Source organism: Urocampus carinirostris, chromosome 7 (assembly GCF_059441175.1).
Source record: "Urocampus carinirostris isolate Australia breed hairy pipefish chromosome 7, RoL_Ucar_1.0, whole genome shotgun sequence".
NCBI lineage: Eukaryota > Metazoa > Chordata > Actinopteri > Syngnathiformes > Syngnathidae > Urocampus > Urocampus carinirostris.
In genome coordinates, this window is record NC_142355.1 from 14,665,835 (window position 1) to 14,683,468 (window position 17,634).

The 17,634-nt window shown below is 37.5% G+C and overlaps 1 protein-coding gene across 1 annotated transcript in view; it reads left to right on the plus strand.

Moving 5' to 3' along the window:
• hgfb (hepatocyte growth factor b) overlaps nt 1–17,634 on the plus strand; it is a 62,651-nt gene that overhangs the window by 17,031 nt on the left and 27,986 nt on the right. The window contains exons 5-7 of the mRNA XM_088339838.1: nt 6,222–6,364; nt 8,271–8,391; nt 11,430–11,548. Of these exons, the coding sequence (XP_088195964.1) occupies nt 6,222–6,364; nt 8,271–8,391; nt 11,430–11,548 (383 nt within the window). The remainder of the gene's footprint in view (nt 1–6,221; nt 6,365–8,270; nt 8,392–11,429; nt 11,549–17,634) is intronic.

The window sequence follows — 17,634 nt, forward strand, 5'->3', positions numbered from 1 at the left end:
AGCGCAGCCTGTGACTCTGTCCAGTATAAGTTGGTATTCCAGTTTTTGCTGTTTTCTTAAGATTTTTGGTTCCAAGTCCTAATTTGGTTTGTAGTTGGTTCCTTCTTTGCAAAATTTGTGATGACTCAGTCCGAGCTTAGTCTATTATGCGCAATACCGTTTCTTTTAAAGTGAACGACATTACATAACCTGAAAAAAATAGAAATGCCGAACATGACAAACAAGAACTTGAAAGATTTTTACGCAAACTGTAAAGAATTGACGTAATTCCAACAAAAATTGTCAAAAGGATCGGCTTACAAATTGGGGTCAAACATATCCAGTATACTACGCCAACATTCAAGTAATGTAAAGTTTTGTTTTTTATGTTTCTACATTTGCACTTTTTCATGTGTTTATTTTATTCATTCATTATTATTTATCAATGGAAATGAAGAAAAAAATATATAGGGTTTGATAATACATATTAATTTTGGATTGATTACATTAAATGTTGAAAAGCAGTTTTTTTCTTACATAATATATTTTTTACACTCATTGGCAAAAAAAGTTGCTGATTTCAAGTTTCATTCATTCTTTCATAGTCAAACCGCTTATCTCCATAAGGGTTGAGGGGTGTTTTATTTTTCTGTACAATAAATAAATCTAAGTAAAAAAATCAAAACTGCATCAGCCAACCAACAATGGATTGTTTTGCTCAGTTTTGCTGTCTCAGATAATTGTCGTGAGCCATTAAAAAACGGCTGAAATATTGCAACCTTTTAATGTGTTTAATATTGCCTATTATGGCAAAAAACATACATTACATTTTAAAATAGCACGAAAACGAATATTAGTAGGCTGTAAGCCAGGGGTCGGCAACCTCATACACGTGTGCCAGCATAATAATGATTCTTTCTTTTTAAAAATGTGAATTTTCAGTTGCGCACCGTGTTGTTTAGAGGCTTTATGCAAGCGCCACGGGTGGCCGACAACTTTCAAAAAAACAAAAAACAAAAACATACAATTTTTTTTTTCTTAATTTAAACGTTTGCTTTATTCCGATTTCAAAATCTTCGTTTGTTTTGGACATTTCCGAATTTTGTTTTGTTCGGCAATTTGCATACTCGGCAGCCAATCAGAAGCCTGCATTGAATAACTTCGTGCTTCCGGACATTCCCGAGTGTTATAAGGTCGTGCATTTGCATATCATTTTCCAAAGTAGACGCAGAGAGAACACAAGAGAATGGATACGTGGTTAGGAATCAAGCCAAAGAAGAAAATTCAAAATACGCTAACAAAATAGATGACGCTACAAAACGTAAACGTATATTAAAAGCATCGTGGAAAGATTAGCAGACAACGCAACGCGAACATTGCATGAATGAAGATGAGTAAATACAGGTACATACTGATGGCAGATGGAAAACATGCAATGAATGTTATGCGTAGATATCTAATAAACGTAATTCTGTGTTGTTCTGTTATATATTCTGATTATCAATCCTTAATACTTTGCAACAGTTTTTTTTTTTTTTGCGATTACTCGTCTTATTCCGTTTCAAGTTGTGAAAAATAGGGACGAGCAACTTTATGGATAGGCAGGCAACTTTTTAGAGTTTTTTGCCCTGGTGTCCGTTAACTTTTTGTCATGAGTGTCATACACTGTGAATAGTATGGTAGCTGTCCATGTAACTTGTTCTTTGATTGTAGTTCATTGTTGATGAAGAACGGTTGATTCAGGTTGATTCTTGTGGTAAAAGAAAATGTCTACAGGCCTTTCCACATGTTGCTCACATTCATTTGAACAAGAACAATGGAAGATAAATTGGTCAGTTGTACGATTTCAATGTCTATCCATGTTGTATATTTGGACTGGTGAATAATTACAGCTCTTTTGGATAGAGAAAAATTGTTGAGCGAGTCATTAATCTTGGTGTGGCACACCAATTTACAAGGACATTTGAAAGTGGCACTCCACACCGATATAAACAGAAGTATTAAAATAATAGAAGGCTTTCAATAGAAGGCTGTACTTGCCCAAAACAAACAACAGAAATGGTTAAGCAATCCAACCAACCAACCAACCAACCAACCAACCAACCAACCAACCAACCAACCAACCAACCAACCAACCAACCAACCAACCAACCAACCAACCAACCAACCAACCAACCAACCACAATGTATGTCATATTTGTCTTCAATGGCATTACAGAAAATAAATAACTTCATCACAATATGATCATTTTAAGACACGGTCCAGTATATCCTGAAATTATCTACCATCTGCAAAATATTTTAACAAAACGAGGGGCAGTTGCTCTTTTCTTAACCATAGAAAAAACACATTATTTCTTAAAATAAATTAAAAAAAGACAAAGCGATTAACATTTTCTGTCGATGGAGGAAATTTCATCTTAGAAGTTTGGATGTATTGGAAGCAAGTATTCAGGAGACGAATATCCCAAATAGATTTTAACATTGCGTAACAAGCCTCCACCCTAAATAAAGCACTGGCTTAGAAATAGTCACAACCAAGGTCAGGCCAGCACAATGCACATATTGGGACTTTAATTTTATGGTTCTTGATCTGTTTTGGGGTAAAACTTGTTAAAATTACGATGTTGAGTAAAACCCATTTGTAGTGTCCTGTTTTGCGTCTTACCACAAATTCTTACGATGCTGTGCAAGCTAGTTTGTATTGTGTTGTTTTCGACATTAAAATCTGATGTAACGGGATCGTTTAGAATTGTGTTTACTTCTATCTTAAATCACCCAACCAATCGCATTACATTTGTTTTTGTCTTGCTGTAGAACTGCTTGCCTGACAATTATTGAATAGTACTCTTACTCCCGGCCTAGCAGGAAAAATACATCCATTGAATTGACGTTATTGTCTGTGAATACAACATCTTGCACTTTGTTCACAAACGGATGAGACGTGGAACTACATGCTAAACAATTTATAAAAAGATTTAAAAAACTTTTGAATGTTAGGATAAATAAGCAAAATATTTACAATTTAGTGCTTGGGACTGGCCTTCTTTGATTGATTGATTGACATTTGTATTGTATTTTTACCACTGGTCATCCTATACAAGGTTACAATAAGTTGAAAATCAACAGCTTTGAGAAACCATTGTCAAAACAAAAGGAAAAAAGGGGTAGACAGGAGAAAGCCTGTCTCCTTGACAACCTAATCACTTCTCTTATTATTCTTGTCATGTAATCAGATTTTATAACATGGGGTTTTGAGTAAATCACATCTCATTATCACACAAGAGCGATAATCATAGATGTAAAATGTAGATCCGCATAATCATGTTTCGCATGGTATGTCGATTTCATTATCTCCTCCCCAGTTTTTGTCGTTTATATTTTAATTTGGTATTTGTTTAATTCCTACGAGAAGAGCCAAAGGTCAGTTTTGATCCGAGGAGACAGGTCTAGCTGGTCTGTCAGTCTGTAGTTTCCATTTTGACGTTGAGGACCTCTAACTTGTCGTTGAACTTGCTGTAGAGGTCAGCTTTCAGCTTCTCCAAGACATTTTCGAGCGTGGTGATCTGTTCGGCGTGGTTGTTAGCAAGGATTCCATCACGACAATGAAGTAAGACCTTTAGTCTGATCTCTGAGCAGATGGTCAGACATTTTCCTCAGCCATGTCCACCAACTCCAACTAAAAACTCCTGCGCAGATTTCTCCAATGAGAATGAAGGACAACAGATACACATACTCAACATCTTCGATGTTCAGTTTTGTTGAACCCAGTGATTTAGAACTATACCAGGAATTTTTATGATTCCCACTCAGGTGTCTGCTCTATGGGCAAGGTCTTTTTATTACTTTCAGCTCCCCTAGTAAAGTAGATCCTATCAATTCTACTGAATGCCCAACTAAGAATAAAAGTTGTAAATGCATAAGAACAATAGTACCTATGAACCAAATAATGCGATAAAATAATAAAAAAAATCCAAAAGTAAGTTGATAAATAAGATATTAATACACATTTTCTATACATAGGCAAGGTATATTTTTCACAATGTAGGGTACTTATTTAGAGTTTCTTCGTGGGTAAGAAACTGTCTCTGAGCTTGTTAGTCCTTGTTTTAATGGATCTGTAGCTCTACCAGAGAGTGCCAGCTCAAAGAGGTGTTGGCTGGTGTGGGAGGAGTCTTTATTATATTGTTGGCTCTGCTGCTGTTTTGCGGCAATGTCCTTTAGACTAGGCACAGCAGCCGATGATTTTCTGGGCAGTGTTAATAAATATTAATGATTTTTCTTTCTGTTGCCATGACCCCACCATACAGCCCCATGACACCATATACCAGTAACCAATGTGACTTTGTAAGGCAAAGAAGAAGAGGATTGGCAACATTTACAATAAAGTGCTTGTACATTGGCCTAGTTTATTAGTGCATCAATTAATAGTAAAATTAAAATAGAGTGAGAACATGTATCGTATAGAATGGAGAATAACACATGAATATCCAATTTTATCCAGATGGCAAATAGATATATTTCCCCAACGGGTTACCATCGCCACCAGTGTAGATATCTTCTTTCCGTCATCTCTGTTAAAAAGCACTCTGGCTCAGCGTGGGACTCTCTTGAGGCCCAAGCCATGTGCGGTCTTGATGTAGAATATATGAGTCACCGTCATCCCTGTCGATTGTGTAAATTTCTTCCCACTACGGCCCCATGGAATGCTATATTGTCCCGCTTTGATTTTTTTTCACAATATACAAATACTGTTCTCATTAACGTAAGCTACATTTGTACATTTAGGGATGATAGTTCATCCTTGGGCCTGTTAAAAAGGTATGATGCTGGCTGATCTGATTATATTGAGTTTGTTCTAGCCTAAATGCTTATTTATGCTTTGGAAGATTTTTAATGAGAAAAACACGCCTAAGAAAGTTCCGTTTTCTGTTAGTTGGCTATTTCCCCAAAGATGTGGAAACATGTTTTAATACCATTAACAAACAATTTTTTTATTTGTATGAGCTAAATCATTTTTTTAATTTATTTAACATTGACTATGATGACAACAGAAGTCCTGTATTTTCAAATAAAACATTTCAAATTAACTCCAGTAAAAAAAAAAAAAAAACGTTATAATTGACTGGCCCATAAACTTTCAGAGTACACAAAATTTGTTTCGAAAGTACAAAATGGTCCACAACGAGCTAAATCCTTTTGCTGAACCTTATGCAGTTTCAAGCTAAATTAGTAATTTATGTGGGCCGAGGAAAAATAGTCAATAGGTTTTCATTCTGAAGATTTGGCAAACACAATATTTAAAAGGACATTGCGTATCATTTAGCGGCTCTTACTTAAAAAACAAGACTGACCTGGAGGAAGCTGAAATAATTGTCCGCCATCTCGCTCTAAAGGGTAGCCCCCAAAACCAAAAATCTTGTAAAAGGCTGGACAAAAAATGAAAAAAAAATAAAAATAAATAAATAAAAACATAAATAATGGTGCGGTTTGATCACTTGAAGTCTCTGTAGCTTGTATACTTCCTTGTGCTTTTCTTTATTTTTGGGTCCACCACACAATAGAGCTATATCTATATGTCAAATATGAAACAGATTCCCTTTAAAGATAATCTTTGAATAGTACAAATAAGGTGTTTTATTAGTCCTTGATGAAACGATTATTTGTTGAGTTTTTTGTACTTTGGCCTTATTCCTTTTGTGGAGCCATCTGTTGAATTATTTTCGTCTCAATTCCTGTGATGTGTTTCATCTGTTTGCTCATAATAGCCCGTTTATTTACCTTGCGGTTACAATTTGCCCAACTCTACTCCTATTTGTTGTTGTGAGTAAATACCACGGTAGAATTTGTGGAAAGCTTAAGTAAAGCATGCAGTATTTGTATACGTGAGTCGAAGGGCTCTCGTATTTTTGTGTTGAATAAATGGAACTGTCTGTTTTTGTTTATGCACAGTGTGATTGTTTTCATGTTTGATGGATAATGATGGCGCTTAAAGGTCCTCTTATAAAGGTCCTATAGTCATAATATTTTCACCAGGTTTGATTCTTTAAACTTGACCCTCTTGACCATGACGGTGACGCATCTATTTCGCCCATTCCAACCCGATACCAAATTAGGTGGCCTAGATTGCATTTGCTTTTGTTTGTTTTTCTTCTTTCTCTGCACGCTACCTGCAAACAGCTTGCAGATGCTCCCCGCACATGTGGCGTGAGTTTGCGTAACGGTCGTTCTACTCCCGACAGATTCATGTCCAAGCGTTTTGGCAAGAAGGACCTGAGGGACAACTACTGTCGGAATCCGGATAACTCCACGGTCGGACCTTGGTGCTTCACCACAGACCCGCGCCACCGACACCAAGAGTGCGGAATCCCGCAGTGCTCTCAGGGTAGGCCCAATGCATTATACAGATGTTTGTTATTAGAACCAGTTGTGAAGTCGGCAGGACACATGAGGTCCTACTTTGAAACCCTAATTCTGACTGCAAGGAGGTATTTTCCTTTTATAGTCTGAATCTAGTCTGGATTTTGAAGCCATAATACCTATTTAAAACGTGAATATTGGGTATAAGACTAAAACCCAATCTCGAAGCGTACATTGAATTTCTTAAAATGCCAACCCTTGTTTAAAACTATAATCCAAGATAAAACCATAACCGTTTCATTATGACTACATGTATATTTATAATGTTTTTTTTTTTTTTAGGTTTGACTATATTTTTATCTTTTTTTCCCCTAAAAAATAATAAAACTAATCATGTAAAATGAGCAAAAATGATCTTCCAGTGCAACAAAAACTACAGGTATTTTTTCTTATTTGTAAAATTAAAAAATAATAAATCAAGTCAGCAAAATATGCTCACCATCTTGCAAAAATGTTAAAAATCGGATTTTCAGCACCAGTTTCATGGAAAAAAAAATTGATTATTGTTTTGTTTAATAAATTGATTTGGTTTTTGTATTTTACTATTTGTTTTACCTGCTTTTCAAGTTTTACATTATTTTCATCCTGGGATAATAACAAAATATCAGCCAGTGAAATAATTTGTAGGGTTTTTTTTGTAAAAAAAAAAGGTGAGATAAGTCCTTCACTTTGTTTATTTTATTATTTTTGCAGTGAAAATTCAAACAGATTTATCAAACAAAATAAATTATTACATATACAGTAGTACCTCCTGAGCAGCTAAATAGTATAAGAAAATCATATGCTGCCACCTTATACTGCTATGCGAAATAATCCTTGATGAAAAAAGAGTGAAGAGACTTGAATGTGGTTTATGCCTTTTTAGAGAAGAATCACATTTTGTAAAACCGTGAATATAAACACAAAAAAATATAAAATAAATACCATGAATATATCCTACCAGAGAAGTCAGCTTGTCAAAGCAGTCATGAGCCAGTGTCATATAAATCAAAAATTTGCAGGTTTAGACCTTCCAAGTGTTCAGTGTTGAAATTAAGCTTGGGGCCTGAGCATTGTTTGTTTGTTTACAATGTGGTTTTATACAGTTTCCTGATGTCTGAAATTCCTAAGATGTCTACGGCAACACAGGATGGTCCAAAATAGAAAATAATTCCTCCATTGGGTGTTTAAATTACATTGTGGGGGCATAACACACCTACTGATGGATGGAGGTTACAGTTACTCGGCTGATCTTGTGTAGAAAGCAAATATATTGGAAAACACTGGACACGATATCACCGCACACAAGTGTGCCCCGGCAGACTAGTTAAAAAAACCCTCTCTCACAAGGGTCGTAGGGGTGCAGAAGTCCATCCCAGCTGACTTGGGACAGTGGGCAGGGGACACCTTAGCTGGTTGCCAGCCAATCGCAAGAAGCGGAGGTCAAATGGAATGGAAACCCCTGAGGCCAAATTGACGATCATGACTACCATTTGACCGGCAACCAACACAAGTCGGACGCCCCCGTTTAATGGGAAACATGCTCGCTTCAAAGCCCCACAATTTGCTTGCGAAAGTAACGCACGCAGTGAGCGGACATCTGCCTTTAATATGCAAGCGCCTCGTTGTTGACAGAAGACAGCATGAAGCAGTTGGCGAGCAACAAATGAGAGCTTTGCGTACATGAAAGGAATCGACACCTCCTTGGCTCACTACGAAGTGTGTGCACGCGTGTTTATATAATCATATTTATGGCAACGATACAAGAGGCGTTTTATTGCATATCGCCGTGTTTCCAAGAAAATAATGAAGTGATCTGATATGTTTGCAATTAGTTTTCCTAGAGACCATAAATTGAAAATTGAATGTATGCATATGTGATGCTTTTATAGTGGAGTGCATTCACTGCAATGGCGAGGATTATAGAGGACCCATGGACCACACCGAGAGTGGAAAGGAATGCCAACGTTGGGACCTCCAGGAGCCACACAAGCACCTGTTCCTCTCGGACAGGTAACATGAACGCACAAGTTGGGTGGAATTAGCTATTTAGCCGTTCTTTGATTTTAAATCAATTGCCATTGTGTTTAAAGTTAGGTAGGTCTGGATGAGTAGCGGTATCTGACCAAAATTTTTAAGGTATAGGACAAATAGACTTTATTATGTCACAAAAACAAAGGACGTAACCTCAGCGCCACAAAGTTGGTTTGGAAACAAAAATATGAAAACCACATTTTTTGACATGAATGTGAACTAAACAGGCCTACTTTAAATTCCGGAACAAAATATATTTTCCACAATGATTTGGAATCTGGCATCAGTATTTTTATATGCATACCTGATGGCTTTGGGGCAAAGTGCACTGCAATGGGCTGCAGCAAACAACCCAGGCGGTAAGTCTTTCCGTGAAAGCAACACAATGCCAATATAAGATTATAAAGTATCTAAACATCCATCCATCATCCGTTCATCCATCTTCTTTATCTGAGATTGAGTCGCGGGGCTTGCAGCTTCAGCAGAGAACCTAAAAAGTCTTGATCCCCAGCCACTTCTTCCAGCTCATCCTGTGGCATTCAGGTTAGCCAAAAGGCACGTTTCTTCAACATGTCCTGGGTCGTTCCAGAGTCTCCCCTCGGCGGTACATGCACAAAACACCTCGTAATGGAGGAATCATTGTCCATCAGGAATCTCACAAATATTTTGGGGTAGTCAGACATGTATATATGCGCACAATAATTTAAAAAATCATAGGTTTGAAGACATAAAAATAAAAAGTACATATAAGCAGTGGGAGGACCTTATTTTGAAAGTCTCGTTCATACAATAGCAATTACCTAAGAGCATACTTGGCTGGGATGGGCTCCAGCACCCCCGCGACCCTACTGAAGATAAGCGGTGCAGATTGATGGATGAATGGATGTTCAAAGGACAAGTAACATTAACCTCAACACAAGATAAAAAATAACAAGAACTATAATATTGACTTGGGTTTTCACACTCAGCCAATCCATTTTTAGAGAAATGCCCCCATTCTTAGCCAAAACTTGCCTGATTAAAATTTTGCTGCACTAACTAACTAACTCACTCACTCACTCATGAACTGAATGTTTAGAGTTTAATAGTAGCTCAAAATTTGGAGAGAGGACATCAAACGATTTGGACTTGCAAGGAGAACAGTGGAGACAGCCCATCTCATCTCATCTCATTAGCGACACCGCTTATCCTCAGTAGGGTCGCGGGGGTGCTGGAGCCCATCCCAGGAACCATCGGGCAGTGGGCAGGGGACACCCTGAACTGGTTGCCAGCCAATCGCAGGGCACACGGGGACAGACAACTCACTCGCTCATTCACACCTAGGGACAATTTAGACCGGCCAATTCACCTGAAATGCATGTTTTTGGAATGTGGGAGGAAACCGGAGTGCCCGGAGGAAACCCACGCAAGCACGGGGAAAACATACAAACTCCGCACAGGAAGTCTGGAGCTGGATTTGAACCCATGCAGGAGGTCTCCGAGACATGAACTGTGCCGCACATGCACTAACCACTGCGCCGCCGTGCTGCCCGAACTGTGCCCTCCCATGAGCCCTTTCTCTTTATTAAATATTCTAGGTTACAAAGGCAGATCCACCCTAAAAAGATGGGGAACACAGTTTATCTACCTTTGGTTTGACATCACTTGAGGTGGTACAGGGGAGTAGTGGGTGGATGCGGAGTGGGTAGGAGACGGCAGATTAAAATTCAAATGGATTTTAAAAACTTCTTTTTGAGAAGATTGTCATGCTTTTAGTAGTCTTTGTTGCTTTAATTGCCTCCTTGTTCTTAATAATGGTCTCATAATCGATTGGTTATGGCCATACTCTTTATCGAGGTTAATGATGCGAGTGCTTTCTTTGTCTTTCTTTATTATCCAAAACTTCATTTCCATTTTCATCATCTTCTGGCTTCTCCCTTTACCCTCACTACAAATCTTGCGACACATAGCTGAACACGTTTACGTTTTTTTCACGAGAAAGGGAGCATTGTGGGAGGGAGTTCAACCAATCCCATACCAGCAATTTACCTGACGTCGACCAATAGAAGAAAGGCCTTGTTTGTTTCGTTTTTTTAATTTTCTCAAGCTTGTTTTCATCGTTATCATTTTCTTGTATGTTTACCATTACTGAAAGTTAAAACACAGTGTGCATTTTAGGATAGAATGTAATACAAAAGTCTTAATGGTCATTGATTACAACGTTGTTTTCAACGAGATTAGGCATGGCACTCCAGGATAAACAAGATAAACATGTAATAAAAAAAAACGAAAAATAAGACGAAAGAATGCCGGGATAAAAATAGGCAAACGTATTAGCAAGATAGTGCTTTGAGATTGGCCACAATTGTAGGTGACATTTTCTTTTGTAATAATAGTGCAATGAAGAATAGTGCATCGTAACAATAGTGCGATGCTTCGATATAATAAGCAGCTTAAATAAAAAAGTAAGCTTTTGAATAAGTCATTGTGACTTCTAAGGGGGAAAAAAAATAATGTTTCACGAGAAACCTGCAAATGGGTTAAATGTGGGAATAAAAATGCCCGAAAGTGATTTAGAAGTCAGCCAGTGTACTTAGATCTCCCTGATGAGACAAACTTTGTTTTAGTTCTTAGTGGTGATTTGCTGGGAACACTTTTCATCCTGACTAATTGCTCTAAATTCCCGGTAAGCCTGCTTCACGCTTTTAAGCTTAAACTCTTTGTGTGGTGTGCTGGGAGGGGCGGTTCGGACAAAATCCATACGAGTGAGTAACATCCAAGCAGGAACCTTAATCATGTTATCACACTGTAATAAACACCAGGGGCCTCAACAGATGAAATGGTTGTTTGTGAAAAGTCTTCCCTTTGATTAAGTGATTGATTAAGAAGCAGGCCTGAAAAGGATCCGATTAACAGGAGAGACGCCATTTTATATTATTTCTCTCTCACACTCTTACTTTTCCAGTTCTTTTCTGACTTGGTGTTTTCCATCAAGTTTTGATGATGTCATGTACTCAGCCATGCATGTTTTGTGTTAGGTATCCCGACAAGGGTCTGGACGATAACTACTGCAGGAATCCAGATGCACGCCACAGACCCTGGTGCTTCACCACGGACCCCGACACGAACTGGGAGTACTGCGACATCAAAGTTTGTGGTAATACAAGTTTTGCTCTTTGGGTTTTATTGGCAATAGCGCATTGAATTTGATTATCTTTCGTGGAGGTTTTTGAACCCTAGAATAATTAGAAATGACCCAATTTGAGTCCAAAGCGAAATATTCCCTACTTCGAAAAAATATTAAACCACAATTACTAAATACAGAATAATGTTAGGCAACTAGAAAAGATTCAAACATTTCAGCATTAAATCAAATACCAATGCTATTTAGTTACTTGATTTAAAATTCTGGCAACAAAGAAATCTGTGAGTTTTTTTGTTCAAAAACTGAAAAGAAAATGTGTTAAAATCCAGAAACAAGCATGTTGCAGACATGCTTGATTGCTAAAAGGGACATCGTGTATTATGTAGCGACTCCTTGTGGTGAAAAAAGCTCCGTTGATTAAAAATAAAACGAATAAAGATTTGAATAGAAAGCAATGACCTGTTAATACGTTTAAAGAATAGTAGACACTCAAAGTAAGGAGAGAAGACATTGTTGGATTTTGAACTTGCAAGGAGGACAGGGAGAGGAACCTTCAATAAGAATGCCCAACCTGTTCTAAAGGCCCTCCGCTGAGCCCTTACTTTCTAATACACATTCTAGGTTACAGAACCAAATCCACCTTAAAAGTTTTAGAAATAAAAAAACAGCAACATAATTGGCCAATAGGGACAATGTTGTAATAGTCAAAACAACCAACAACACTGCCCAAATATTTTCAAAATGATGAATCTGCATCTGGTGAAATCATATTTGCATGTGTCCCACATTAAAAAAACTGAATTATTAAAATGTTTTTAAGTTGAGAAATGTGTATTTATTGACCCATTTAGATGGAACTAACATGATTGTTCACCATCTTGCCCCCCAAAACCAAAACCTTTTGAAAGGCTTGGCAAAAAACGAGAAATAAACTAGTGGAGTTTGATCACTTGGAGTCCCTGCAGTTTGTTTTTAGTAAGTCGGGGGACTTTGCCATAGCAAAAAAAAACTAAAAAGAAAAAAAAAAAAAAGAGGGTCAATTACACTCCTTAACAGTAGATGGCAATAATGCCCTACTCTCTCCCTTCTTCTTGGTCAATCGGCACCGTCTCATTTGTGTTTAAAAGAAACCACATCTCATTTTATTATGATTTTGTTGGTTTTCTTTTCTTCTCCTGCCCATAAAATGTGAATTTCCCTTCGGGGATGAATAAAGTATCTATCTATCTATCTATCTAAAAATAGGTGTCAAGAAAATTAGTGATACTGGGATGAAAAAGTAGAAAAAAGTGACTCAACGATCGAGTCGAAGAAGGAAACGATTGCGTTTGGTGTCTTCCATTAATTAGTTTATTTTAAATTGTTATAATTTTATCTGTATTACCAGTAAATTAAACTTTATTATCAACATAATTAAATAATTGTCGTTGTTTAGACACAAATTTAATCGATATCTTAAATTTTAAAGTAGTTTTAATGGGTCACTTATATGTGATTCAAGCTAATACGCTAATATATACAGGACTTGGTTTTGTAATAATATTTTAGGATTTTGTAGTATTTCTGTGGTAGCATTTTGTCTAAAGGGACAACGAGGACACAATTTGCACCCAAAACAGTTTTTTTAGTATTTCTTTATTTCTCATGTGTTGATTTTTTCCTTGCCCTCATGTAGGTTTTAGATCAGGGGATGGTGTCTGTATTCTGTCATAGTATGTGGTCTGTGCAGCCTTTTGAGACTCCTTGTGATTAAGGGCTATACAAAAAACATGACTTGACTAGACTATTTTACTTACTGTTGTGGCCCCCGATAAGCAGGTAGGAGCCCTGCATGCCCCGACGCCGCTATCGGTGTATGAGTGTGTGTGAATGAATGAGAGTGAAGCACATTGTAAAGGTCATTTCACAGTCTTGAAAAGAGCATATAAATGCAGACCATTCACCATTTACTTAAAGTCATTTGGATTTTGCTGGTCATTTTCTTTTGTGAAAAAAAAGGTGAACATAATCAGTGGTCCCTCTAAGCTGCGCGCGTGCGCAATCGTGCACTGCCTGCACATTCTTAGCGCACAAGAAAATCTAGCCAGCACACAAAAATGAGGGCTCAAAATTACTAATTAAGAAGTGACTTAAGTCAAAGTTACAGTGCATGAAGGTAAAAATACACCGGTTCCCCTGACGTTGTGTCCTAAATGCGGTAATTCAAAGTCGAGTCAAAGTAGAATGAAGTTGAGTAAAGTTAGTAGTTTGTCGAGAGCCGACTTCTTCGGCTCGGCTCACTAAAAGGAACCGGCTCTATCGAGTCCTAAACGGCTCTTCAGGCTGTTTTTGCTTCTTTAATCCCAACATGACCAAATATTATGTAAAATTATGCACAAAATGACTTAAAGGAAGAGGGAATAGAACAAAAAAGAAAAAAATACCAAAATGAAAAAGTAGTGAAAAGCTGAGAAAAAAGAAACAAAAGGAAGAGAAAAAAAGAAGGAACAATTTAGAAAAAAGCCAGAAAAAAAGAAAAGAAAGAAATGTAGGAAAAAAGTAAATAGAGAACAGAAAGAAAAAATTAACAGCTCGGAAAAAATAAACACAATGAGATTTTTTAAAGAAATTTTTAAAAAGTAGAAAAAAAACACAGAAAAAAGAAGAAAAAGTTTGTTCTGCATTCAAATAATTTCCAATTATATCAAGTGAATCTTGTTGCCAACATTGTACTTCCACTAAAAAATGTGATGAAGTACAGTTCTGTATCTTGCAACTGACTAAATAAGCCCCCCAAAATGTTAGTATTATGCGACAAAATATATCAGAAAAAAAAAAGAAATGGATATCTTGTGAAAGAACTGCAAAAACAAACTAAGTTTGTAGGCCGTACAACCTTTGCAATAGTACATGAGTCAATTCATTCAAAAAAGAAACATATTTTTGCATTGCCGGAAACTCAGCAAAGTGTAACATGATGTCAAGTTTTGGACATGTTTGATAATGATTTAGTTGCCACACTTGGGATTATGGTTGCTCACTGTTGTTTCATGCGTTGCTCACCGACTTTGTGTGAACGCTCAGACCCGTGGAAAATTAGAAGGAACATTGAACATAATCAATCTCTGCTTCAAAGTGCACAATCCTTTCATTCGAAAAAATTGGAGAAGTGGAATATTTCTTTCTTGATTTTGGTCACAGCTTGTCATTTGAATGGAATCGTAGGTCCTCAAGTCAGACCAGTTGAGAACCACTAGACTAGATCCTATTCCTTACAGTCGAACTCACTGCCGCAATTTTGAATTTTAGCAGCAGTGAGTTCTTTGTGAACTGAGGCTGAAACTGTTCTAGTCTTCTTGGCACTGCCTTTACTGGGATGACGCTCATCCATGTTCACCCACATCAGATATTCAGTCTTTTCCCCCCATTGGAAAAAATAAAATCCCTAATTTGGACCTTTGTCGAAAATGGAGCGACTTTACGACCCAGTGAGTCTTAATCAAAACAAGGCAGCAAGTTTCAGGGAGCGCAGTGTTCTTTTCTCTGTCAACATTTAAAATAACTTTTTCTTTAAAGAAATTTTGTTTATTTTTTGTCTCCATTTTAAGGCTCAATAATGTCATTAACAAAGGATTCACAGGCATCAGCTAGCTGTAAATACCTGAAGTTAAACAAGGGATCTTAAACTCACACCCTGGGGGGCAATTGTGACCCTCAGGATGATGGTTCGTAGCGAAAATGGGAGTTAAATAAATTATTTTACCAAATAATTTATTGACCAATTGAATTCTTTTCAAAACTCTTCCGGCCTTTTTGGAGCAGCACATATGTTTTTAGATCATTATGTCAGGGAAACGGATGAAAAACCTTGTTTAGTTATTCTGAAGGGTGGCTACACACACAAGGTGAATTCTTTTTAACGTTTTGATAGTTTATTGTACTTTAATCAAAATCCACACACTCTTGGATTTATGGACTTTTCTTTCACTAATCATCTACTGAAGAAGCTTGAATAGAACACAAAACAATGAGAATAAAATAAAACGAAACAAAACTAGAAGTTGAGAACTTAAATTGGCACCATTTGGATAGACAACAACGTTGGCTTGATTATTACGCTATTGTATTTTGATAGAGTTCCCCATTTTACGTCACACCAATACCAATACCTAACAACAACGAGATGTTCTGCGAAGTTCTGCGTCGATGAAGATGACGGCCCAGTCTTTATGTCCTCGGGTGTACAGCGATGAGGAATCCTGGTAGGCTTGAGAGCCGGTTGGGATGAGGACCACTGGATGCAGTGTTGCAGGAGAGGTTGACTACTGGTGGCTTGAGGCTACTCTGAGGTAGCTGGCTTTGTCCCACTGGTTTGGTCGCTAGCTTGATCAAACTTGGCTGCCGACCTAGCAAGGCTCGCCGCCTGCCCCTTTGAGCTGAAACCTGGCCAGGACCGGCCAGGGCCTTGCCACATATTTTTATCCTGTTAGGACATCCCTCCTGCCTTGTGGCTGGCCAAAATCAGACTGTTCTTGTGAGGTGAGACGTGTACCAGATCTGGGTTCCGGTCTCCTGGGAGGGGCCGGCCCCCCTGTGGTGTAGTTGTCACGGAGACCTGTGATGCGGAATTGCAGAGAATGCCCCCACCCCAACTTCACATTCCAGCAGTATCAGTCAGATAACAAATCTATGTGATTGACTTAAAACACAGTACAGGTATTTACTTCACATGTTTTGACATTGTTTGATAACTTTCAAACATTGCTAACTAGAATTTTAACCAAATGTTGAATACTCTATAGCAGGGGTCGGGAACATATGGCTTACGAGCCATATGTGGCTCTTTCTACGAGTACCCGTGGCTCAGAGACAAATTTGATTGCATGCAATTTTTCTCCATCTCGTTCAAAACTTGACCCATTAATCCTGTTCAGATACACACAAAGCCAAACCAAAGCTGAATTGTGAGGCAGTACTTTGCAGAATATTTAGGGCACATTTTTCACTTCAATTTACACTCGAAGTGTCACAAAACAAAAACAAAAAGAATCTCGTTTTGGCTGTACAACGCTAAAGAATCCTTTATATAAAAGCTCACTATATAATCCGTGTTCAGTGTTCTGATACCTTATGATGAATCCGCAGAACAAACTGTGGAATACGCCAAAACACCGGAAGAGAACTTAAAGTTATTTGATTGGGTGAGTGGGAGGGATGGGTGGAGCTATGCGAAAAGTGCAAGCACTCCCTCCCATCTGTCGCTCTACGATGTCTGCGCCACAGGTAAACACATCAGGTTCCCTGTTTGCAGAATGTCGTGACGTTTTTACTAAATAACTGCTTGCATCTGGTTTTAAAAACAATATGTATAGAAAAAAGGGTCAAAATGAGTTTAACCGATCTTGAGGAATTGCAAAAAAGAGACAAGTTTAAAGTGGTATGATTGTTGATTTGGGGACACGGGCTCTGGCATTATTCTCTTTTATTCATGTTTATCAAATCATCAAAAATAAATATGCTGAAGACTAAGCTTTTGTCTAGGGCATGGGTTTAGCAATTTAGTAAATTTGTCTCATAATATATGGTGTGGCTCTTTCCCAAAATAAAATTAATATATTTTGCTTTTATGGCTCTTTGAGTCAAAAAGGTTACCGACCCCCACTCTACAGGTTCAAGACTCTTGACACCTTAATATGAAAGTTAAATGGAGAATGTGTATTACTCAACTCCTAGATGTCACTGTGTTACCAAAAACGAGTGCTAAAAGAATACAAAGAGATTTGAAGTGACCATAAAGTACTAATTTTTTGCCCAGCCATTCACCAGGTTTTTGGTTTTTCGGGTATCGAAAAATATGTCAGCTGTGAGCCTTATGTTTGGTCAAATAAAATCGAAATTCTCAACGCACGTGTATTCAAAAAAATGCACATTTACATCATATTTCATGTATTTTTGCTAATCATTTAAATTAACAAATATATTTTTTAGATAAATAATATTATTTTTTACCACTGGGTGGCACTGAAAAATACCCATTGTCCCTTTAAATGCAGTCTTTGCAGTTTTTAGAGTAACCTTATACTGACTGATTGATTCATTTTCATATTAATGTTTTTGTT